The 25,596-nt window shown below is 35.0% G+C and overlaps 4 protein-coding genes across 4 annotated transcripts; 3 read left to right on the forward strand and 1 right to left on the reverse strand.

The window, feature by feature from the left end:
- Positions 1-787: 787 nt before the first annotated feature.
- Positions 788-6,113, forward strand: LOC111387104 (BRASSINOSTEROID INSENSITIVE 1-associated receptor kinase 1-like). The gene is made up of 4 exons (XM_023011624.1): positions 788-1,418; positions 2,988-3,248; positions 3,380-4,231; positions 5,408-6,113. The coding sequence occupies exons 1-4, from the start codon at positions 977-979 to the stop codon at positions 5,884-5,886; spliced, it is 2,034 nt and encodes a 677-aa protein (XP_022867392.1). The 5' UTR covers positions 788-976; the 3' UTR covers positions 5,887-6,113.
- Positions 6,114-6,181: 68 nt separating this feature from the next.
- LOC111387111 lies at positions 6,182-7,198 on the reverse strand. The gene is made up of 2 exons (XM_023011633.1): positions 7,098-7,198; positions 6,182-6,996 (listed from the first exon to the last, which is right to left on the reverse strand). The coding sequence occupies exons 1-2, from the start codon at positions 7,152-7,154 to the stop codon at positions 6,421-6,423; spliced, it is 633 nt and encodes a 210-aa protein (XP_022867401.1). The 5' UTR covers positions 7,155-7,198; the 3' UTR covers positions 6,182-6,420.
- Positions 7,199-9,991: 2,793 nt separating this feature from the next.
- LOC111378917 lies at positions 9,992-10,999 on the forward strand. The gene is made up of 2 exons (XM_023002200.1): positions 9,992-10,330; positions 10,496-10,999. Exons 1-2 carry the CDS (start codon positions 9,992-9,994, stop codon positions 10,997-10,999), a joined length of 843 nt encoding a protein of 280 aa, XP_022857968.1.
- A 2,399-nt stretch (positions 11,000-13,398) lies between these two features.
- LOC111378924 (uncharacterized mitochondrial protein AtMg00810-like) lies at positions 13,399-14,182 on the forward strand. Its single transcript, XM_023002212.1, has 2 exons — positions 13,399-13,429; positions 13,707-14,182. The coding sequence occupies exons 1-2, from the start codon at positions 13,399-13,401 to the stop codon at positions 14,180-14,182; spliced, it is 507 nt and encodes a 168-aa protein (XP_022857980.1).
- Positions 14,183-25,596: the final 11,414 nt, after the last annotated feature.

The raw sequence follows: 25,596 nt of genomic DNA on the forward strand, positions 1-25,596 counted from the left end.
AATTTCATCATAATTGCGAAATCAATGTACCTGAAATAAGATAGAATCAATTCCAATTTTATGAAACTAAATTTTGCTTCACAGCTTGGATCTATGCTTAGAAGCTTGAAGTGAAACCCATTTCATTAGAATTGCATGACAATTTTGAAGTTATAATTGGAAATGGCACAATAGGTCTAGATCGTATATTACAACTCTCACTAGTAGGAGATTTATATTTGACTTTTGATCTCTTATGTACTGGATATATTTTTCATTCTCATTCTTACAAAGGCAGCTCTATCATTTGTGTGGTACACACAACGAATATATTTTTCATTCACACATTTTTAGATAAATGGGAAACAGACGGGACCTAGATCTTTGCTTCACTTACACATTAAACACAAAATTATAATTGTTTGATTCTCTTTTAGTTATTAAATTATTTATAATAAATTAATATTTTTATTTTTTAAATACAACTTAAATTGAAAAACATAAAATAGTATACAATAAAATTAAGAGATTCGTGGCGAGTTTGAGAAACTTGGACGAGTTCAAAAAGTTCAGAAAGGGACAATGCGAAAAAGGTCGAGATGAAAATTTTTGTCATCCATAATCGTAATAAGATATTTGAAACCAATTTGCTTATTTTAGATGTGAAGGACAAATGTGAGTGTAAGGCAATAGGTTGAGGACTAAATAGTGCAACTGTCCCTTGCCAGCCCCTCCCTCACCACACCAGTCACTATTCAAATAATTCACTCTGTAGACTGCACTGCCACCCCCATGATCGCATCCCCATCCCCATCCCCATCCCCATCCCAGCCCCAACGCTAACCTCACTCCCTTTTGAACAAAGAACAGAAAAACCTTCGACTTTGCCCTCTCCCCACTCACCCACTAATCCTCTATGTTATCTACATTTTGAACTAACAAACAGTCTTTCCACTTTTTCCAGCAAAAAACAAAGAAACTTTTTTACAACTTGACAATGGCATTTCCCTCATTCTTCGTCTTCTTCACACTACTTTTTCCACATTTACAACCCACAATTTCTGAACCCACAATCCCTGGATCTTCTTTATCACTTCTCATGACCATTAAAGCCTCTTTAGACCCAGATAACCTCATTCTCTCGTCGTGGTCTCCCAATGCCACTGATCCATGTAATGGCTCATTTGAAGGCATTGCCTGCAGTGAGAATGGTGAAGTTCTCAACATTTCCTTGCAAGGAAAAGGGCTTTCTGGTCAAATCCCACCTGAGATTGGTCAACTCAAGAGCTTGTCTGGGTTGTACTTGCACTTTAATCAGCTCCATGGGGTTGTGCCTAAAGAAATAGCTAACTTGACCGAGCTCACTGACTTGTATCTTAATGTGAATAATCTTTCCGGTAATATACCTCCTCAGATTGGTGATATGTCTGCTCTAAAAGGTCAGATTTTGCGTTTATTTTTTTATTTTTATTTTAAAGAAAATATAGAAAGTAGCAGTTTATTTTTGGTAATTTATAGCTTTTTGGCCAAGACTTTTAAGTAAAATTTTGTTTTCGATACATTTTTGTTTCTTACTGATGGTAAATAATTAACGCAATCTTTAGTTTTCTATTTCAAACTTCGATCAATAAAAAATATTTATTTTATAAGTATCTTATCTGCTTATAAATATATTTTTTTCAGCTTTGCCAAATCATTTAGTTCTGGCTTCTTCTTCTGCTTCTTTGTTTCTGGAAAAAAGATGCAGTCTTGATGACTTGATCCAGACTGCATTTGATCCCTCATTTTGATCATGTTTTGTGTAAAATTTCATCTTGGATTCTAGCCCCGTTTGTTTCCCATTATTTCTACGTTAAAATGAAAAATATGATGTTATTCATTGCATCAGGTCATCAAATTTGAATTTAAGCCCCGTTAGTTTCTCATTATTTATCCATTAAAATGAAAAATATAATTGTCATCGATTATATTTGACTTTTGATCTCTTATGTACTGGATATATTTTTCATTCTCATTCTTACAAAGGCAGCTCTATCATTTGTGTGGTACACACAACGAATATATTTTTCATTCACACATTTTTAGATAAATGGGAAACAGACGGGACCTAGATCTTTGCTTCACTTACACATTAAACACAAAATTATAATTGTTTGATATTTCGTCTTAAATAAAATTTTCGTTCTCTTTTCCCTGCAAAATTATTGGTGTCAAGATGCAGCAGAAAGCTGAATGGGAAGAAAATAAAACCCTTTGTTCTCTAAACTTTTTCCAAAAAAAAAAAAAGAGAGAGAGAGAAAATGAGGAGAAGAGAAAGAGGGAGACACAAACTTTTGTGTGGTTTCTTTGCTCTTATTCATCTGGTTCAAATTACTGAACCTACTAGCGATCAAAGTTAATGTGTAATATAGAAGACCACAATTTTGGAGACGTCTCTTCATTTTCCTGTTAAACTTCAAGGAGCTTCCTTCCAGGTATAGAAGCATATGTATAAGACAAAGCCGTTTCCGTGTATAACTAGAAATTACAGTGATCTTACTCTTACTCTTGTTCCAAACAAAAAATTGCTTTATATACAAATTTGCTCATTAGCATATGGATAAGATGGTTCAATATGACAAAAGATGAATTCTGTTGTTCAAGTCTCACTGTCTTCATTTACGAAAATTGTGAACATGTTCGGCCTTTGGTGCAAAAATAAGTCCACCTGCATGTCTGGCAGAAGACAAACTTTAAATAATTAAATTTGACCTTCTCGAAGAATTTAAGCCTCTGCTTGGGAGGAATTTGTAAATGGTTTAATTTATAAATAGATAGAAATGAGTGGTGAATAATACTTGTGGATCCAATGGAATTCTAAAAATGAATTTGACCGATTATAGATGACTAATAAATTTTGTCAAAAGGAATGGTCCTCTAACATGCTTTTAGCTTGGACGTATTGTCATATTCCAAGTTCTGAAGTTGTCCATGCTAACTTAACCGAAAATTTGAATTTTTTCTTTCAGTCCTACAGCTCTGTTACAACAAATTTACTGGAGGCATACCCTCTCGACTTGGGTCTCTTAAGGAACTTTATGTTCTTGCTCTTCAATCCAATCAGTTGACCGGTGCAATTCCTGCAAGTTTGGAGAATTTAGTGAGGTTAACAAGGTTGGACCTGAGCTTTAATCACCTATTCGGTTTGATCCCAGTAAAAGTGGCTGGTTTACCAATGCTAAAAGTCCTAGATATCCGAAATAACACTCTCTCTGGGAATGTCCCTTTAGGTAACTCAACTTTTGTTAATGTGAACTCTGTATCTTTTTTTTTCTCTCCTGTCTCATGCTTGATTTAATAAGATACTCAATGATATTTTAGCTAATAACGTTGTTTCTTTTCTTGTATTGTTGCGATGAAGCTTTGAAGAGACTCAATGAAGGTTTTCAGTACGCGAATAATCCTGGCTTATGTGGACTAAGTTTTTCTTCCTTGAAATTGTGCACTGCTTCTGGTCCAAATTCAGATAGACCAGAACCATTTGCATCTGGTACTAATCATCTTCCTTCAAAAGATTTACCTGAGTCTGCAAACGTCCAACAAAATGGATATCTGTCCAGAAAGCCAAGTTCTGGTGCTGTTGTCGGAGTCATTGGCCTGGTTGTTGCCATGGCAGTGGCAGGACTTTTCACTTTTTCCTGGTATCGTCGCCGCAAACAAAAAATTGGAAGTGCCTTTGATTCTGGTGACGGTCGACCGAGTACTGATCAGACTCGGGAGGTTTGCAGGAGAAGCGCCTCTCCTCTTATCAGTCTCGAATATTCCAATGGTTGGGAACCTTTAGTCAAGGGTCAAAGCGGAAACAGTTTCTCCCAGGAGTTCTTCGAAAGCTTTATGTACAATTTGGATGAAGTCGAATCTGCAACTCAATACTTCTCGGAGACGAATTTGTTGGGAAAGAGTAGTTTTTCGGCTATTTATAAGGGGATATTACGGGATGGTTCTGTTGTTGCTATTAAATGCATATCTAAAACTAGTTGCAAGTCTGATGAAACAGAATTCTCAAAGGGATTGAAATTATTGACTGTGTTGAAACATGAAAACATTTTAAGGTTGAGGGGCTTTTGTTGTTCGAAGAGCCGCGGAGAGTGCTTCCTTATTTATGACTTCGTACCAAATGGGAACTTGTTGCAATACCTTGACATGAAGGACAGAAATGGGAAGTTCCTTGAATGGTCTACTAGAACATCAATAATCAAAGGCATCGCCAAAGGTCAGTTTATGTTGTGCTCTTCATTATCTTGTGCATGTCCAATTTTTAACAGCTCGTGGAATGGACTATACTTGACAATATTAATGAAGATTAAGTTAAAATCTTTTTCATTATGCTGCCAAATCCTGTCCGCTTATCAAACATGACCCTTAAATGAAACTACTAATTTTTTTTGTGGGGGGGGGGGGGGGTTCCTGTACTTGAAATTAAAATGGATCCGCTGAGTTTAATGTGTACCTGCTGTTGGATATTGGTTAAATAAATTGAGAATTGAAAATCGATTAAAGTTCGTATCGAATTCGGCCAAATACTCAAAAGTTCGACTCAATCCGTTTAGGCAAAATTGTTTGCCACTTCGCCGCTTCGGGGCGCACAAACGGTCAGGTCGCGAGGGTCGAGGGGGCAGCGCCCCTCGTGGGGGGTCAGGGGCAACGCCCCCGAAAGAGAATTTTGATTTCTCTGCATGTATTGAAGGGTATATTTGGCATTTCGAAAACCAATATCGGATGAATGAGAAATTACGAAAAAGACCTCAACCATTAGTGAATAGACACCTTTTCATAAAGGTGCATTGTTTGGAAAGGGTGCATGGTTTGGCCTCAACCATTTCGTCCACACCCTTTCATGGTCTATAAATAGGACCCTTTGGGTGTCCTATTCCTCACACATCATTATACTTATTTCGGCGTCACTATTCACAAAATTCTTCCAACACCTGCTGGATGAATGATGGCTATAAATCTACGTGTACCCTGCTAGAAAATATTATTAAGTCCTATGTTGGAAATGTTAAAAAGTTGTGTCGTTGAAAGTAATAATTAGCGTGTTCATAGAGCAGTTCCACCGTAATGGTCTAACAGTATCCTACTAAAAAAAGGCTTAAAGATAATACATTGGATTATGTAAAACCTAATCTTATTGTTCCTTTGTAGGCTGTGGTCTTTTTCTTTTTAAGTCAAGAGAGCAGTGAGATCCTTTTACTCTTCATTCTAGCAAAAAACCTGCAGCCATAATTTGACGTAGCTTTGAATCACTATAACTCTCTGTGCTTTGTGTATTACTGGTTTCGTGTTTTAGTTACTATTGCTTTTCCATTTGGGATTAGGGCTTAATTTCTAGAAAAAATTAATCAGTGCCTGACTGTTTTTGCGGAAATCTGATTGTCATTGTTAAAAGGTATTGAATACTTGCATGGAAACAAGGGCCACAAACCTGCTCTGGTTCACCGAAACATCTCGGCTGAAAAGGTGCTCATCGACCATCATTACAACCCGCTCCTCTCTGATTCTGGTCTCCACAAATTATTCGCAGATGACATTGTCTTCTCAGCACTCAAGGGCAGTGCTGCAATGGGATACCTTGCTCCCGAATATACAACCACTGGCCGGTTCACTGACAAGAGCGACATGTATGCATTCGGTATGATTATATTTCAAATCCTTTCCGGGAAATGTAGAGTTACACAGTCGAACCGTCATGGGGCTGAAATATCCAGATTCCAAGACTTTATCGATATTAACCTTGTTGGCAAATTCAAGGAATCAGAGGCTGCTAAATTGGGAAAGCTTGCTCTTCTTTGCACCCATGAATTGCCGGACCAGAGGCCAGCCATCAGAACGATAATTCAAGAACTCAATGACATGATTTCCGGCTAGTCTAACTTGTTCCAGTAAGCAGCTTTTTCTGTAGGAACTTGAAAAAAGGCAATCTGAAAATAAGTAGCTCAGGCAGATTGTCTTCGATTTTCTCGAGAGGATTTAGGCGTATCTGTACGAGTTTTCTCAACTCTCAGCCAACCGAACTCTGGTGTTGTGCTTATGTGGTACTCATTTATATTATGATTAGCAGGTTTCTGGAATCAATGAAAATTAGTTTAATTTTCTATCTGTCTATTCTGCAAAGCTCCTTATTCAACTTGTCTGATGGAAAGGTCTATAAACTCAAGTCATGATCACATTTACGTCCTTTACATTTTTTCATCGCATTCTTATTGTCAATACCTGATACATCCACCCTCTTTGAAAATACAAGGAACAACAGTGATGATTATTACAATATCAATCGCTAATTAATTACAACTCTAGCAAGTTAGTTAACCATACGTTCAATGTAAAGGAACAAGCTTTCATGACAGAAGTTTATCAATCATGTACCGTCCGGTCCAGTATACTAAACATTGTGCTAAAATATCACTTGGTTTGTGGGGAAGTGATCCTGTAAACATGTTCTTCACCAGTGCACTTGTCAACTTCAATAACCCAATGGCTCTTCTTTTTAACTTTCTCATTTTCTGGAATTTTAATAACCATCAAACCCTCTCCAATGGGCAGAAAATGGGGTTTCAAACTCAAATCCCCCCACCATAACTCACTGCAGTGAAGGGCATTGTACCCTACAATAAGGCCTCCTTTTTTGTTCATTCCTTCCCGTGCAGCCACAAGAACTGCTTTATATTCATCCATTTTGCAATCAACAATCACGAAATCTGCGAACTTATAATGATTTTGTAGTAAAATCCAAGCATCCCCGATAGCAAATTCGACGAAATCTGCATATCGATCGAGAGTTTTTCGTGACGCATCCAACTCATTGAGCCCCCGCAAGATGCACACAGCACGGCCGCCGGTCTGATGTGCAGCGGCCACCAGGGATAGGGTGGCGGATCCGGCAGTGGCAGCACATGCCATGACCATTAGCTGCGCACTGTTGCCCGCCGCGAGAGCTGCTATAAACTCCACTGTGTTGGGCTCCATCCTTCTCTTGCCCTACAGATGTTGACCAAAACTCTTATCAGAAAAAACAAAGATAGCGATTGATCATCTCGTATAGAAGTTTAAGATGTTAAATAGATGACGAATTGATATACCATTTTAAGGGTTCGGAGAAAAGCTTCAGTGGCATTTTTTGCAGACCAAGAAGCCATTTCTATCCGTTTCTTTCTGTACTTTGTTGAATTTTCTTCAATGATAAGAGAAGATCTTCAGTCTTCAGCTCTATACATACATATAAATATACAGATACATATATATATATATATAAATTGCATGCATGGAGTAACTGAGGGAGGTTTTTTGGTGAAAAGATTCTGCTGATAGCTGGCATTGTTGAAGTTTGAACAATAACGTTAAAATATATATGTTTGACAATGGTAGATTAACTTGTTCTTCTTAGTCTATAAATGTTATTAATATTTATTCCCTATTTAATAAATTTTCTATTTTTAATTAAGAATATAACATCAATATGGTGAGTCGAATGGTTTGTGTTGATGTTGAGAATAATAGGTTGGTTAGTCAATTCAATCTCTTTCGAGTGTTAGCTAATTGATTGAAATTGATATTCAAAGTAGGCGACTGTTCTTGTTATAAGACTTAAATTTCAACAATTGTAGGAGTGAGTAATATATATAGTCTATTAGATATAGTATTTTAGCAAATAAAGTTTGATAAAAGTCCTTGGATTCTATGAAATGTTTGGTTAAAAAGTGAATAAAAGTTGTGGGTGTCATGAAATATATGATTAACATGAAATTTAATCGATTTGACTGATTTTTTTAAGCAAAAAGAGCTTTACCAAACAAGGACTTAATGGACATCTTTAGTTGTTTGATTTTTTTTTTCCACGTTACATAGTTGACATGTTTCTAACGTATAATTGAGCTTAATCTACTTTTTTTTACTGGGTAATTGATTTAGGTTCCTTGGTTAAGTCAGTGAGTCGATGTTGAGATAATTATATCAGAACTTTTAAAGGTTATTATTAAAATCGAGTAGTCCAAGCTCAATTCCATTTTACAGGGTGTCATGCTACGTGTTTTCATTGCTTCATCTTTCTTTGCTATCATGGATTCCTTTTTTTTTCTTGTATTATATTCTATGGAGGGAAAGTGGAACTTTTAATTGTTTAGAACATAGATACTATTTTATTTTTCTTATATTTATCTTTACAAAAATGTAATAATTTGATTAAACACTAGGAAATAAATAATTCATTTTGTACTTAATAATCAGACAGCACTTGACAAATTTATTATTTAGGTATCACTGTAACAAATAAACATTTTAACGTAAATCAATTTTTAACTTATTCTCAATATAATTATATATTAACAAAGTTTGACTATTTTATCTCTGATCACTGCTCAATTTTCATTAACATACGCATTAGCTGTAATGTTTCCATTTGAGCAAACGTAACACAATTTTTGTATATTATAATTTCGGGGACAAGTTATGCAATGCCCATGTTGATTCAGACACAACACAACATGTTTGGATCCTACAATAAAATTTGTCTACAAGAAATTAATATTTTCATTGCCTCCATAAAAGGTTGTTGAATCTAAGGAACCCTAATCGTGTAAGGTTTTAAAACATTATAAAATATAGCATTACTCGTGCTCTTCTAGAAATTACAAAAGATAAATTTAAGGGTAATTAGCACAAAACATCCATATCTTTCAATGCTATTGTGCAAAACGTCCACGCCTTTTATTTTTTGACATTTTAATCCTTGCCTTCACATTTTATTGCTAAAATCATCATTTTCATCAAATTTCTCATGTAAAATGATAGATATACACCCTATTTAAATAAAACAATAAACTAAAATAAAAGGTTAAAGAATAAATTGCAATCATACTCCCAAACTTTTTTTTAAAATGCAAACGAGTTCAAATAAATTATTAAAAAATTAATTAGCACAAAACATCCCACTTTTCAATATTATTGTGTAAAACGTCAACATCTTTCATTTTTTGACATTTTCACCCTTATTTCATATTTCATTACGAAAATTGTTATTTTCATTCATTTTCTCAATTAAAAGTTGTAAAATGACAAGTATACCCTCTTCTTTAAGTAAAAATAAAATAAAAATCAAGAAAGTAGAAACTAGCAATTCTCGAGTAATTTGAACCCATTGATCCATCCAAGCAATTTCTCCTCAATAGTGATTCTCCAATTTTCATCAAAACTAGCAAGCTCATCTAAGAAGATAATTAAGTAGCAATACATATTGTGAAGACAAATTTACTAAGAATAAAACTTTCAAAAAGAAACAAACCTTCATTCAGAGATTGTGTAAAGTCTGTAGTGAATCCACTCTGCCATCATAAGAGTGTTTTGTAGTAACAGAACGATCCTATAGAAGCAATATAAGAAAACATAAATTATAAAGAACATAACAAAAAGGTGAAAGCTTTTAGCCTTTTTCGATTCGAACCGCTCGATAGGTTTTATCATGAAGTCCTCGGATCCACGCTAGGAATCAAGCATTTACAAAATGTTAGAAGAGTTTGCCAAAGAAGAACTTCAAATCCTTAGACAGATAGTTGCTGTAAGGAGAACCGCATGACTCGAATATGGAACAATAATATAATTACTAAAGGGAATTTCATGAAAAATCTCTGCTCTTTCTTGGTGATATTCATTTCTTACAAAATAGATTGTGGATTCCCAACTGTCTTATCTTCTTCTTCCATCTCCATCGAAACCACCAGTTCCAATGACAATTGAAGGATAAGGAACGATATTAATCAGCAAAATAACACTGTTCCTATTGAGATAAATTTGTAATTTGTACAGGGTTATTTTTGTATTTTTGTACACTCTACTTATTGCACTGTCTATAAATACCCAATGTATCACGCCATTTTCATTGACTAAGAATACAGAATTTTCCCACATTTTTTTACTGTCTTCTTCAGCTCTCTTGTTGCAAAATTATCATGGTATCAGAGCAGTGAAGTTTCTTTTGGCGATGGCAAGAGAGTTTAATCAACAAGTAGAGGTTCAACATCAGCCAGCTCATGCTGATTCGGCAGTCGATCATTCTGTTGCAGATGCGAGTGCTGGAGACGCAAATACTACTGTTAATCGATCGATAAATGATCCTAACAGTCCTTATTATCTTCACTATGGCGACAATACAGGTATGCAGCTCATATCTATCATGTTGTCTGAGGATAATTACACCACATGGAGTCGTGCAGTTATCATAGCTCTCAGTGTCAAAAATAAGGAAGGTTTTATTGATGGATCCATTGTTAAACCTGCCGAGAATGACCTGCTTTATGGTGCTTGGAGGCGATGCAATCATGTAGTTTCTTCCTGGATCATAAATTCCATTCTAAAGGAACTTTATCCAAGTGTAATGCATAAAGATTCAGCTCGGCAGATTTGGATTGAACTAAAGGATCGCTACAGCCAAGGAAATGGAACTCGAATTTATGAGATAAAGAAGCAAATTGCTTCAATTTCTTAGGACAATAACTCCATCAATTCTTACTTCAATCGGTTTAAAGGTCTATGGGAAGAATTAGACAATTATAGGCCGGAAGTAAGTAGTGCAGACTACAAAGCTGAAGATCGAGTTATGCAATTCCTAATGGGTCTAGATGATCGATTTTCCAGTGTGAGAAGCCAAATTTTATTAATGGACCCACTACCTTCACTGAACAAGGTGTTTGCCTTGGTCTTACAAGATGAAAGGCAGAAAGGAATTGTTGCTAAGAAACAACAGAGTTTTGATATAGCAGCTTTTGCCAACAAGGCTGTGTCTAGTTCATATGGAAATCAGAGACACAATGTATCCAATCAAACTCAAAGGAAAGAAATGCCTATATGCACTTATTGTGGAATGTTAGGCCATCTCAGAGGGGAATGTTACAAATTGATTGGATACTCCCCTGGACATAGGCTTGCCAAAGGGAAATCTTCAGTTGCTAATGCTGTAGTCAGGCTTCCCAGGCAAATAATTCAGAGCTGATTAATTCTTTGTCCAACCTCACTATTACACCAAGTCAACGCCAGTAGATTATGACCATGCTTGCTCCACAGCTGCAAGGTCAACAACCTCAGGAGGTTATGTCTTCTTCTGCCCATGCACCTGATGCCTTTGCATTTTCAGGTAATCGTGCATGCTATCTAAATCCAGGTAAATGGATCATTGATACTAGGGCTTCAGAACATATGGTGTGTTCCATTAATCAATTGACTGCTGTGACTAGTAAAACTAAAGGTTCAGTAAGATTACCAAATGGGGATATTGCACAAGTTACACACATTGGTATTGTGAAGCTATCTGATACATTAACCTTGACTGATGTATTAGTTGTGCCAAGCTTCAACCTCAATCTGATTTCTACCAGCAATCTTGTTATCAAGCATAAATGTTTATTGTTATTCTTACATCACTTTTGCTTTATTTAGGATCTTTTCACCTGGAAGACGATTGGGGTAGGGAAACTTGAAGATGGTTTATATCATTTCCAATGTTCTGATAATCAACTCAATGGGAAATTTTCTTCCACTTCTCAAAGTATTCCAACAAAGTCTATCTTTCATGTTCTCAACAATGTAGCTTCCTTCAGTGATGTACAAGTTCCTACTCTACATCCTGATTGTAATAATTCTGATCCTGCTGTATGTAATCTTCCATATAAAAAGGATATTCATACTGACATTGATATATGGCATTGTCGAATGGGACATATTCCTACTTCCAAACTATCACTGTTGCATAAAATTGTACCTACAATTACCTTTGATCAACATTTGCATTGCACCATTTGTCCTATAGCAAAACAACATAGGCTACCTTTTCCTAAAAGTGACACCAGAAGTTCAAACATATTTGATCTCATACATTGTGACATCTGGGGACCACATTCTATTCCCGCCTTCTATGGTTCGAAATATTTTTTGACCATTGTTGATGATTATAGCCGGATGACATGGACATATCTTATGAAAGAAAAATCTCAAACTAGGTCCATCATCCAATCATTTTATAATTTGATCCAAACACATTTCCACTGCAACCTAAAAGTCTTAAGGTCAGACAATGGATCTGAGTTTCACATGCATGATTTCTACCTTTCTAAGGGAGTGTTGCATCAATTAAGCTGTGTTGAAACACCTTAACAAAATGGGGTTGTTGAACGCAAACACCAACATTTACTTAATGTAGCTCGTGCCATAAAATTCCAAGCTAATTTACCTAACCAGTTCTGGGGAGATTGCATATTAACTGCCACACACCTTATCAATCGAACTCCCACTACTATTCTTGGAAACAAATCTCCCTTTGAAATGTTATACCAAGAAAAACCATCTTACAGTCATCTAAGGGTCTTTTGATGCCTTTGCTATACACCCACCCTAAAAAGGAATAGAACAAAATTTGATCCACGAGCCAAGACTTGTATATTTCTTGGATACCCCCATGGCATGAAGGCCTATAAATTGTATCATCTTCAATCCCATTCCATCCTTGCTTCAAGAGACGTCATATTTCATGAGAACATATTTCCATTTCATAACTCAGATCTCCTAAAGTCTTTATCAAATTTCAGTCTTTCCCTTGAAGTTGATCAGTCTCTATTCCATCCACATTTTTATCCTTTTGATGATATTCCATCTTTCCCATCTGCACATACCCCAGTTACTCATTCTAATCATCACTCCCCAACATCAGCTACTTTTCCTCCTGGTTTTTCTTCTAGCACTCCAGAATTCAGTTTTGATCATCATTCTCCTATGATGAATCTGATTCACCTGTTCTTGTCACTCGAAAATCTAACAAAACCAAACACCCTCCTTCATACCTTCGTGATTACCATTGTAGTTTGGTGTCTCAGAAGCCTTATCCCCAATCCGATTCCTTGGTAAAAGGTTCTGCATCTAGTAAGCAGTACCCCATTTCAGATTATTTGGGCTACAATATGCTATCTGCTCATAGAAAATATGCACTGGCTCTCTCTACTGTCTATGAGCCTCAATCCTATGCCGAAGCATCACAACATCAGGATTGGTGCAGGGCTATGGATACTGAATATCAAGCACTTGTGTCCAATAATACTTGGACTGTCACTAAGCTGCCTTTTCACAAGACACCAATAGCTTGTAAATGGGTGTTTAAGGTCAAGCTTCATGCAGATGGTTCGGAGGAAAGAAAGAAGGCTCGCCTTGTAGCCAAAGGGTTCACACAGCAGGCTGGGTTGGACTATGAGGAAACCTTTTCACCCGTTGCAAAACTGGTCACAGTGAAGACCTTGTTGGCTGTTGCGGCACAGAAATGTTGGCATCTTCATCAGCTGGATATTAATAATGCTTTTTTGCATGGTGACCTCGATGAGTAGGTATATATGCTTATGCCTCCTGGATATGAGGAGCGGGGGTGGATGGAGAGCAACTGGTTTGCAAACTAAACAAGTCCATTTATGGACTTAAGCAAGCGTCGAGGTAGTGGAATGCAAAGTTGACTGCATACATCTTATCAAAGGGGTTTAGACAATCAAAATCAGATTATTCATTGTTTTGTAAGGAGGAAGGCAACTCATTTACAGTTCTCCTCATCTATGTAGATGACATAATTATAGGAGTTAATGATCTGGACCATATAGAACAATTCAAAAAGGAGTGAAATGATCAGTTCAGGCTAAAAGACCTAGGAATTCTGAAATATTTTCTAGGACTTGAAATTGCTAGATCTTCGAAGGGGATATCAGTCTGCCAACGTAAATATGCATTGGAAATTTTAACAGATGCTGGATATACTGGGGCCAAACCAGCAAATAGCCCTTTACCACACAATTTGAAGCTAAGTATGAATGAAGGAGAAGCACTCACAGATGCCAGTGTATATAGAAGACTAGTAGGTAGACTTCTATACTTAACAATTACAAGACCTGACTTATCATATGCGGTGCAGCTGCTTAGTCAGTTCCTCCAATCTCCAAAGCAGCCACATTTGGCAGCAGCTTACCATGTGTTGAGGTACATAAAGGGCACACCAGGTCAGGGCCTATTCTTTGAAGCAAACCTTGATTTGCACCTTAAAGGCTTTTGCGATGCTGATTGGGCAGCTTGCTCAGACACTAGAAGATCTATAATCGGTTATTGCATTTTTCTGGGGAACTCACTTGTATCTTGGAAATCCAAAAAGTAACACACGGTCTCGAGGTCCTCAGCTGAAGCAGAATATCGATCAATGGCAGCTGCGGTTTGTGAATTAAGTTGGTTGAAGAACATTCTTTGTGATTTGGGTGTTGGACATAATCAGGCAGCACTATTGTTTTGTGATAATCAATCTGCCATACACATTGCTAATAATCCCGTGTTTCATGAGCGCACGAAACACATAGAGATCGATTGTCATTTGGTAAGGGATAAAGTTCAAGCAGGAGAAGTAAAAATGATCTATACAGCATCACATGATCAATTGGCTGACTTGCTAACCAAATCATTAAGTGGAACACGACTCCAGCTGCTGCTAAATAAGATGGGAGTATTGAATATTCATACTCTATCTTGAGGGGGTGTATTGAGATAAATTTGTAATTTGTACAGGGTTATTTTTGTCTTTTTGTACACTCTAGTTACTGCACTGTCTATAAATATCCAATGTATCACGCCATTTTCATTGACTAAGAATACAAAATTTTCCCGCCTTTTTTTACTGTCTTCTTCAGCTCTCTTGTTGCAAAATGATCAGTTCCACATGAAGATACCACTCACCCCGTCACTTTTGTCAAGGATTAGACTTTGTCATGGGATTTGTTGCCAACTTTATCTAAGAATTAACTTAATGCAGACTCTAACCCTTATGCCTAATAAAAATTAACGAATGTTTGTAATTTCCATTAGTATATGCAAATGCACATGTGTGCGTCCCGAATTTCTCATGCGTTGTTACTGAAGTTTCAATCAGTAATTTAGTTTTAAAAAAGAAAAAATAGAGCTCAATTTCCCTATAAAATCGTCCATAAAAGATAGTGAGTATGTATAATGAAATATAATGGACGATAAACATAGAAATAAATATTGACAGGTGAAATTCATGGAAGATAGAAAGTGAGCACTACCTTCAAATCGGAGTCAATTTCTCAGTTGGCTGTCCCATCAGTGACAACTACTTTATGGTTAGAGAGAGAAGCACCTTTCCTAAAATCATATATGAGAGACTAAGTATAATCAATTTCAAAATAAAGAGAAAAGGTTTAAAATTTGAGATATTAATTATATTTTAATAATAGAATAATTAATTAAATATATATTTTATTAATTAAATATATGAAGGTCACAATTTTATACTTTTTGATCACAAATATTTCTAGATCACAAACGCAAAATTTTATAGACCACAAATTATTTCACGATCGTAAATTTTTTTTATAGATTACAATTTATTTATCCGTCATAACTCAAAAAAATTATAGATCACAATTTATTTATCGATCACAAATTTTATAAGTCACAACTTACAAGTTATCGACCACATATTATTTATTATCAAATAAAAAAATTCAACTTATTGATCACAATCTCAAATAATCAATCATATATTATTTATTGGTCACAAATAAATCAATTTATTGGCTCACAGTCAACTAAATAATTGATCACAAACACTCGCACCTCACACCATCCTACCCCACCACTGCCACTACCACCACACTATCATTGCCGACCATCACCACCTCACCAACGCAGTCAACATCACAACCAGCACTACCAAAACACTATTAAAAAATAACAAATCCAAAATAATCAATCACCACCATGGCTAGCATCACCACCACCACCGGCGGACTGCGGACCCAAGGTAGTTCTTGGTGGGTCACTTGACCCACTAACTTTAAATTGATTTTTTTTTTTGGGTGTTTCCTCAAAAATCAGCCTGAAGCCTGTGCTATCTCAGTTACCCGTCAGGTCTGTTGGGATTTTTTAGAACAAACATAGATGGCATTGAAACTTTAGGAAATTATTTCTTTTGCATTTTCCTATGAAATGGAATTGTAAATTCCTCAAGTCCTCCAAATTCTATTTTGTTTTAGCGATTTTATAGTAATATATTCATGCTGTGATTTTTGTTTTTGTTTGAACTGAAATGGAGTTGATAATGTAATATTCAGAATTTACTATGTTTTTTGTATTTTTACTGATTGTTTTCATTAATCGTGATGGAAAAATAATTTAAACGTAAATATGCTTTTCTTTGATGATCACAATGATAATGAAAAGATTATTTGAAATAAAAGTGATGAAAATGATGTTGGAGATATAAAAAAAAAAAAAAAAAAAAAAAAAAAAAAAAAAAAAAAAAAAAAAAAAAAAAAAAAAAAAAAAAAAAAAAAAAAAAAAAAAAAAAAAAAAAGAGATTACAAACTTGGTGATGTTTCAGATAAACATAAATTTGTATTCTTTGCAAGTTTGATTGTGCCACATCAGATGTCTGCGTCCCACCACCTACCCCAAACACTTAGACATCCAAAAGTCCAGATTTTCCCCACATTTTACACCACTAGCAAAGGCGCTCACGCCCATAACAATCACCACCCAAAATCAGCACCACTATCACCGCCTAAAAACTGTATGACCCCGATCGGGACCATCACAACCTACACCACCACATGGCCACCACCACCAACTGCACACAATCAACAAAACACTCCAAAATTTCAGCACTAGTTCGTGACCATATTTTCCCAAATCGGGACCAACAAAACTCACCAACCAACAAATCTCCCAGATTCAGCGTTGGCACATCATTCGCCCCTACATCCAGCACCACGACCTCATACGTCAAATCAACAGCTTAGTCAACTAATTACACATTACCATTTTCATCGTGCCTTTTCATCCACACAATCCCCACCTGCCAACTCAAAACAAAGATAAAAAACATCGATTCGCACAGCCATATTGAAAAATCCAACATGCTGGTTGAGGTGGGGGTTGTTGTGAGGTGAACGGTGGTGCACAACATAGCGGTGTTGGTGCAAGGCTGAGTGATGGGGTTGGTGCGAGGTGGTTTGGCACAACACAACAGTGGTGCAAGGCTAAGCAGTGGCAGCACAACGCGACGATGGTGCAAGAGAAGAGAACGACGATCGTCAAAAGGGGTGGTGGCATCGTGCGTAATTGGTAGAGAAGATGGAGAGGGGGAGAAAAAGGTGAATGATTTTAGGTTTGGAGAACAGTTGAATTGGGTTATGGGGCTGATGGGTTGGATTGGTTAAATATTAATATTAATATTAATATTATTATTATTTAAAATTTTATTTATGTTGTAAATGGAAAGTCCATTAAAGTTTATTGGTGAATGACATTTATACTCCTGTAACCCTAGAAATTATTATCATTGTATCCCTGATTCTTACCTATAAATATAGGGCTTTAGTTTTCAATAATACACACAAAAAAGTTTATTGAGTTTTCTCTATTCTCTTTTCCTTTCATTTTATAACACGTTATCAGCACGAAACTCTTAGAAGATAGTAATTTTTTTTATAATCATCTATCACGTATATCAAAATTAATTTGATAATACGTGAATTTTACATATACATATGTTGAATGTGCAATACGTGATCTCATCTTTCTCGATCATTATGTTTTTCTTTGTACCTCTCTTTGAATTAATTAATATTTTTTTCCTTTACATCAATCCACGTGCATTTTTATGGAGATATATTTATGTTAAATCAATTGATATGCATTAATTCATGTTCCTATACCTTCCTTATATTTAGATTAGCCCTTTATGTTCTACACATACTTAAATTTTTTTTTTTTGGTTTAATTGGTCAATGTTCTTTGTAAGCAAGCTTCAATTTCAGATCTCTATTTTGGCTGATTCCATATATATAAAATTTACAATTAACAAATAAATGTACCCAACTCATCTTTTCTCTCAAATCCATTGGTTTCTGCAAATTTCATGCCTTAATTGGTTAATACTAATTCAATTCTTTTAATTGCACAAAATTAGAATTTCGTGTCATACTATGTGAATAGGTTTCTACATGTCACCAATTTTTTTTTGTGTTTCACTCGACTCACGTTATTAATTCAAAATAATATTTTACATGTGTTTGTATATTAATTAATGGTGAGTAATTGGGTGTATTATCATTTTTTTATGTTTAGTTATGAAACATTACATTAAATTTATTTTTAATTGTTGTTGCTCCTGAAGTAACACAACATTATAATTAATATTCCAGAAGAATATTAATCATAGATCTATTCGTTGTTGCTCCAGAAGTAGCACAACATTATAAGAATATTATTTGCTCCTGAATAGCATAAATTATAACTCTCAATATTCCAGAAAAATATTGACATATTGCACTTGAAGAAATAATAGCAAAATATAATGTGTTCCAGAAGTAACATATGTTTCGAAGAGCATATTATTTCAAATTAGTGTTTATCCCTAAAGGAAAATACGTAATTTAAAGTCATGTTGATATTGACTATTTGATTAACATGTTATGATTAATCATATTCTTCGAAACTAATTTTATTTTTTTATTGTGTAGTTAAACAAATGACAAACATTACAAAACTTGAATTTGCTGCACTTGACATATCTGGTAAAAATTATCTGTCATGGATATTGGATGCTGATATCCATCTCGTTTCAAAGGGTCTGGGAGAGACAATAAAAGAAGGAAAAAATGAATCCTTGCAGGATTGTGCAAAAGTACTCATTTTCCTCCGTCACTATCTTCACGATGGATTAAAAATTGAATATCTCATTGAGAAAGATCCACAAGTTCTTTGAAAAAAGTTAACTGAAAGATTTGATCATCAGAGGACTATAGTCCTCCCCAAAACCCATTATGAGTAGATGCACCTTCGTTTGCAAGACTTTAAAACGGTTAGTGAGTACAATTCTAAATTGTTCAGAATATGTTCAAAGTTGACTTTGTGTGGAAAAAAAATCACCGATGAAGATATGCTGGAAAAACTTTCTCCACCTTTCATGCCTCGAATGTGCTCCTGTAACAGCAATATCGTGAGCGTGGCTCTAAAAAGTACTCAAAACTTATATCTTGCCTACTGGTTGCTGAACAAAATAATGAATTGTTGATGAAAAATCATGGATTACATCCAACTGGTTCTGTACCATTGCCTGAAACAAATGGTAATACATTATCTGAAGCAAATACAATATCAAGACAAGGATGTGGACACGGATGTGGACACGGACATGGACGTGGACACGGATTTAGATGTGGACACGGATTTGGATGTAGACACGGACACGGACGTGTACGTGGAATAAATTATAGAAGAAATAATCAACAAAGTTATCAACAACAATGTAATAAATTTAAAAGGCACAAAGCAAACGAGAGTGACTAATCTAAAAAGGAGTATGAAGAAAGTTGCTTCAGATGTGGAATGAAAGGGCATTGGGCACGTACGTGTCGTACCTCAAAACATCTTGTGGATCTCTACCAGAAATCAATCAAGGGAAAAGATAAATTGGAGACTAATTTTGCTGATTATGATGGTCCAGTTGATGTGACTCATTTGGATGTCTCCGATTTCTTTACTGATCCAAATGGAAACATTGACCATTTGGTTGGGGTGGTGCGATAGAAGATATAGATTAATTTACTAGTATTTCTTTCGTTTTAAAAATTCAGTCTGAAATATGTTTTTACTTTTCTGCACAAAAATAAATAAATAATAAATAAATAAATAAAATAAAACTCTATTATGCACCATTTATTTCATGATATTAAGTAATGTTTACTTCTTTAAATCTAAATTCAAGTTTTTTTTTAATTTTGTTTATTTTGTTATATTTATAGATTCAAGATGGATAGTCAAGACAGCTGCTTAATTAACAGTGCAACTACACATTCTATTCTTCAAGACAAAAAATACTTTTTGGATTAATATTAGCTGAAAATAATGTTAACACGATATTGAGTGCGTCGAATATAGTTGAAAGCTCCGGAAGAGCTTGTATTATTTTACCAAATAATACAAAATTATATATTGACGATGCACTTTATTTTAGCAAATTCAGAAAAAATTTGCTTAGTTTTAAAGATATTCGCTGCAATGAATATCACATTGAGACGATACAAGAAAATAATGTTGAATATCTTTGCATCACTTCTTTTGTATTTGGAAAGAAGCAGATAAAAGAAAATTTTCATGCACTCCCCTCTAGCATGTATTTTACATTTATAAAAATGGTCGAATCAAATAGTGTTACGAACCAGAAGTTCGTTGATTCAAAAAGTTTTATACTTTGGCATGATCAACTTGGACATCCAAGAGCCATAATGATGCGTCGAAGAATAAACAATTCACATGGACATCCTTTAAGGAACCAGAATATTCTTTTATCTAATGATTGTCCATGTCTAGCTTATTCGCAAGGCAAGTTAGTCATTAGACCTTCAACTACAAAAGTTAATATTGAATCTCCAACTTTCTTGAAAAGAATACATGGAGATATATGTGGGCCAATACACCCACCATGTGGACCATTTCGTTATTTTATGGTATTAATTGATTCTTCTACAAGATGGTCACATATTTACCTACTTTCAACTAGGAATGTAGCATTTGCTAGACTACTTGCTCAAATCATAAAATTGCGAGCACAATTCCCCGATTACTCAATCAAGACTATTCGTCTTGACAATGCTGGTGAATTTAGATCACAAGCATTTGATGATTATTGTAGGTCAATTGGGATTGAAATTGAACATTCAGTTGCACATGTTTATACACAAAATGGTTTAGCGGAATCGTTTATTAAACATCTACAACTTATTGCTAAACCATTACTTATGAAAACAAAACTCCCAACTTCTGTTTGGGGTCATGCCATATTACATGCTGCATCATTGGTTCGTATAAGACCAACTGCCTATCATCAATATTCACTTGCATTTGGTCATGAACCTGATATTTCTCACCTACGGATTTTTGGTTGTGCTGTCCAAGTTCCTATTTCACCCCCACAATGTACTAAAATGGGTCCCCAACGAAGACTTGAGATTTATGTGGGTTTTGATTCACCATCTATTATTAGATATCTTGAACATTTAACGGGTGACTTATTTATTGCACGTTTTGTATATTGTCATGTTGATGAAACGACTTTCCCAACTTTGGGAGGAGAAAAATTACATCCTCAAAAACAAGATAGAATTTCTTGGAATGAGACAACTCTATCTCACTTTGATCCCCGCAGCAATCAATGTGAACAAGAGGTTGAAAAAATCATTCATTTGCAAAGAGTTACAATTCAACTACCTGATGTATTTGTTGACACGAGAAAAGTGACAAAGTCATATATTCCAACAGAAAATATTCCAGTAAAAATTAATGTCTCTACAGGACAATCTGCTGTGGCAAATGAATCTCAAATACACCAAAAGGTTGGTCGATCAGTTGGTTCAAAAGACTCTGTACCTCGAAAAAAAAGAGTGCAGGAGAAAAACCAACCAAAAACTTTAGAAAAAATCACATTAGAAAAGATTGATCAATCAAATATTGAATGTACGTTTCTTGAAGAACCAGATGTGTCCGAAAATAATGAGATCTCAATAAATTATATGATATCTCATAAATTATGGGAACGGAATAATATTGTTATATACAATATTTTCGCCTTTAACATGGCTCTTGATATTATGCAAAATGAGGATCCTGAACCACAGTCTGTTAATGTCTGTAAATAGAAATGATTGGCCAAAATGGAAAAAAATCATACAGCAGAATTGAATTCTTTAAAAAAACGAAAAGTGTTTGGACTAGTAGTTCGAACACCTGAAAATGTAATCCCTGTTGGATACAAATGTGTTTTTGTACGAAAGAGAAATGAGAATAATGAAATTACAAGATACAAAACCCGACTAGTGGCTCAAGGTTTCTCCCAAAGACCGGGAATTGATTATGAGGAAACATATTCTCCCATAATGGATACCATACTTTTAGATTCTTAATTAGTTTGACCGTGTCACAAGGGCTCGATATGCGCCTTATGGATGTAGTAACTGCCTACCTATACGGTTCACTTGACAGTGACATATATATGAAAGTCCCTGAAGGATTTAAGATGCTAGAAATAAATGATACATGTCTGAGAACTATGTTCTCAATTAAATTACAAAAATCATTATATGGATTAAAACAATCCGGACGCATGTGGTATAATCGCCTTAGCGAATATTTGTTGAAAGAAGGTTATAAAAATGACGATATCTGCCTATGTGTTTTCATAAAGAAAACAAATATTGGATTTGCAATTGTGGCAGTTTATGTTGATGATTTAAATTTAACTGGAACTCTTGAAGAACTCAACAAAACTACAGATTATTTGAGAAATGAATTTGAGATGAAAGATTTGGGGAAAATCAAATTTTGTCTTGGATTACAAATTGAACATTTTCCAGAGAGATTATTTGTTCATCAATATACTTATACAAAAAAAGTCTTGAAACGCTTTTATATGGATAATGCACATCCATTGCCATCACCTATGGTTGTTCGATCACTTGATATGAAAAAATATCTATTTCATCCACTTGAAGATGAAGAAAAGATTCTTGGTCCTAAAGTACCATACCTTAGTGCAATTGGAGCATTAACTTATCTTACAAATTGCACTCGACCTGACATAGCTTTTTCTGTAAATCTCCTTGCAAGATATAGCTCTACACCAACTCAAAAGCATTGGAATGGTGTTAAACATATTTTTTGTTACCTAAAAGGTACTATTGATATGAGATTGTTTTATCCTCAAAAGTCAGGATCTGCTTTAGTGGGATATGCAGATGCAGGTTATCTCTTCGATCCACATAAAGCTAAATCACAAATAGGATATGTGTTTACACGTGGAGGAACAGCTATATCATGGAGATCTGTGAAGCAATCCTTGACAACAACATCCTCAAATCATTCTGAGATTATTGCAATCCATAAAGCAGGGCGAGAATGTGTATGGTTGAGAAATATGACCCATCATATCCAATCATCATGTGGATTGACTTCAACAAAAGATAGTCCAACAATTTTGTTTGAAGATAATGCAGCTTGTGTCGCACAACTCAAGAGAAACTATATCAAAGGCGATAAGACGAAACATATTTATCCAAAATTCTTTCAAACACATGAACTTCAGAAGAATGGTGACATTGATATTCAACAAATTCGCTCAAGTGACAATGTGGCTGATCTATTTACAAAAGTACTGCCAACATCTACATTCAAGAAATTAGTTCATGAGATTGAAATGCGTCGACTGAAAGATTTTCAGTGATCAACATCAGGGAGAGTAGCTGTACTCTTTTTCCTTCGCTTAGGTTTTGTCCCATTGGGTTTTCCTAACAAGGTTTTAATGAGACAGCATTTAATTTTAATACTCTAAAATAACTTTACTCTTTTTCCTTCGTTTGATTTTTTTTTCCATTGAATTTTTATCAAACAAGGTTTTAACGAGACATATATTTTGTAATATGTCATTCAAGGGGGAGTATTGTAAATGGAAAGTCCATTAAAGTTTATTGGTGAATGACATTTGTGCCCCTGTGACCCTAGAAATTACTACCATTGTATCCCTGATTCTTACCTAGAAATATAAGGCTTTGGTTTTCAATAATACACACAAAAAAGTTTATTAAGTTTTCTCTATTCTCTTTTAGTTTTCTCTATTCTCTTTTCCTCTCATTTTATAACAATTTATATCTATTTTTGACAGGAAAAATTGTAATTCCTAATTATGAATTGGGATCTTGAAAACTCGAAAAAGTAGACTTGTAAATGGGCCGATTGTCTGGGCCCAATATTTTAGCCCTCCAACCCAATCTACCTATTAGACTAAGGCCCTTGGCCTGTATGGACCAATTCACCTAGTCACGTGCCGATTCTATTAAAAGTTACTTCAATAATTATATTTTGACAAAATAAGTAAGTTCCCATTTGATAATCATTATTTTGATAAAATAAAGTTTTGAATAGTGATTTTTAGGAGAATATGTGGTTAAAATAAGAAAAAAATTTAAATTTACATGCAGAATATTTTATCGTGTGAATATATAATTGAAATTGAGTATGATAAAAAAAAGAATTTTCAAATAATAATTGTCAAATAGGGGCTTGGCTTACTTAAAATTTTCAAAATATAATTTTGAATAGTATTTTTTGAAGAATATGTAATGAAAAATAAAAAAAATTTAAATTTAAATGCATAATATTTTATTGTATGAATGTGTTGTTGAAAATGATATTGTAACAAAAATTAAAATATACTAAAGAGTATCAAACAATGCTTACTTTTAAATATAGTTAAACATACTATGCCCTCTATTTTGTAGGAATTAAAATCAATTTTTAATAAATTTTGATAAAAATCAATAAAATATATGATAAAAAAATTATAAATTTCATAAAATATATCGTTAAAATATTAATTGTTCCTTAAATTAAATCTACCAAATATGGGCTATGGTTTCTTTAAGTGAAAATTACACAAAATCAGGGGGTTTAAACATTACAAATCAAAAATCAAAGCTGAGGTTTTATTATGCAAAAGTCAAGTATTGATTTAATAATTTAAATATTAAATATTTCACCCACTTCTCAATTTTCAAACCCTAATTTTACCTATTCTCTCTCTACCGTCTTTCTTATCTCTTTACTCTCCCTTCTCTCTTCTTTTTCTTTTATTGCAGAATCACCGTCGGACTCTAGAGACAACGCCTTGTCGATAGTGACTGCAACATGATACCACGGCAACATAGACCCAACCCATTTGTCGTTGGTTCGATGGCGACGTTGCAGATTCAACAACAGCAACACCGTCATCACTACATATAGCTACACCATCTGTAATGCTGGGCGTAGTTGCGCCATTTGTAGTAAGGCACCATTGCGCGTAGCGTCGCCTCGCTACAGATTATGCAGTTGTACGTAGCCATGACTTCGAGGCTGCGTTGTAAGGCTTCGACAATAGGAGAGGGAAAGGAGAATAGAGACTGAGAAGAATGGATCTGGCGATGACTTTTGTTGGTGATGTAGTTGGAGGTATTGATGGTAGTGGTGGCGATCGACGATGATGACTATGGTGGTGCAATCGATCTAGGTAGGTTACAGGCGGTAGTGGTGGGTTTGATGGGTTATGAGATCTGTTTGTGGTGGTGTATGCAGTGGTATTGCTGTTGTGTTATGGTTAGTGGTGGCAATGGGCCCAAGTAGTTCGCGGGCTCGTGGGCTCGGCTCGCCTAAAACGAGCCACGAGCTGCTCGGGCTCGTAAAAAACGAGCTCGAGCAATGAGCTGAACTTATGAATTGATTGACGAGCCGCTCGCCGAGCAGCCACGAGCCCGGGCTCGTGGCTCGTCCAAAAAATAAAAAAAATAAAATTATTTCAGTGACCAGAACGGTCACTTTTGACCGAACGGTCACTAAACTTTGTCAGTGACCGTTTTGGTCCCTAATATATATATTTTTTTTTCAAATTTCATTTTCTTCCTATAAATACCCATCAATTACAACATTTTTTCTTACCAAACTTACTATCAATCTCTTATTCTCTACTAT

This window comes from Olea europaea, chromosome 3 (assembly GCF_002742605.1).
Source record: "Olea europaea var. sylvestris chromosome 3, O_europaea_v1, whole genome shotgun sequence".
NCBI classification, from domain to species: domain Eukaryota; kingdom Viridiplantae; phylum Streptophyta; class Magnoliopsida; order Lamiales; family Oleaceae; genus Olea; species Olea europaea.

What these genes read in the sequence shown, in the direction of transcription:
- LOC111378917 (XM_023002200.1), top strand. Translation starts at nt 9,992, where the DNA reads ATGGCAAGAGAGTTTAATCAACAAGTAGAGGTTCAACATCAGCCAGCT. An exon ending in CTTGGAGGCGATGCAATCAT is followed by an intron (nt 10,331 to 10,495) that starts GTAGTTTCTTCC and finishes TCAATTTCTTAG; the next exon opens with GACAATAACTCCATCAATTC.
- LOC111378924 (XM_023002212.1), top strand. Translation starts at nt 13,399, where the DNA reads ATGAGGAGCGGGGGTGGATGGAGAGCAACTG. An exon ending in GGGTGGATGGAGAGCAACTG is followed by an intron (nt 13,430 to 13,706) that starts GTTTGCAAACTA and finishes AATATTTTCTAG; the next exon opens with GACTTGAAATTGCTAGATCT.
- LOC111387104 (XM_023011624.1), top strand. Translation starts at nt 977, where the DNA reads ATGGCATTTCCCTCATTCTTCGTCTTCTTCACACTACTTTTTCCACAT. An exon ending in TGATATGTCTGCTCTAAAAG is followed by an intron (nt 1,419 to 2,987) that starts GTCAGATTTTGC and finishes TTTTTCTTTCAG; the next exon opens with TCCTACAGCTCTGTTACAAC. An exon ending in AATCAAAGGCATCGCCAAAG is followed by an intron (nt 4,232 to 5,407) that starts GTCAGTTTATGT and finishes CATTGTTAAAAG; the next exon opens with GTATTGAATACTTGCATGGA.
- LOC111387111 (XM_023011633.1), bottom strand. Translation starts at nt 7,154, where the DNA reads ATGGCTTCTTGGTCTGCAAAAAATGCCACTGAAGCTTTTCTCCGAACC. An exon ending in TTCTCCGAACCCTTAAAATG is followed by an intron (nt 6,997 to 7,097) that starts GTATATCAATTC and finishes CAACATCTGTAG; the next exon opens with GGCAAGAGAAGGATGGAGCC.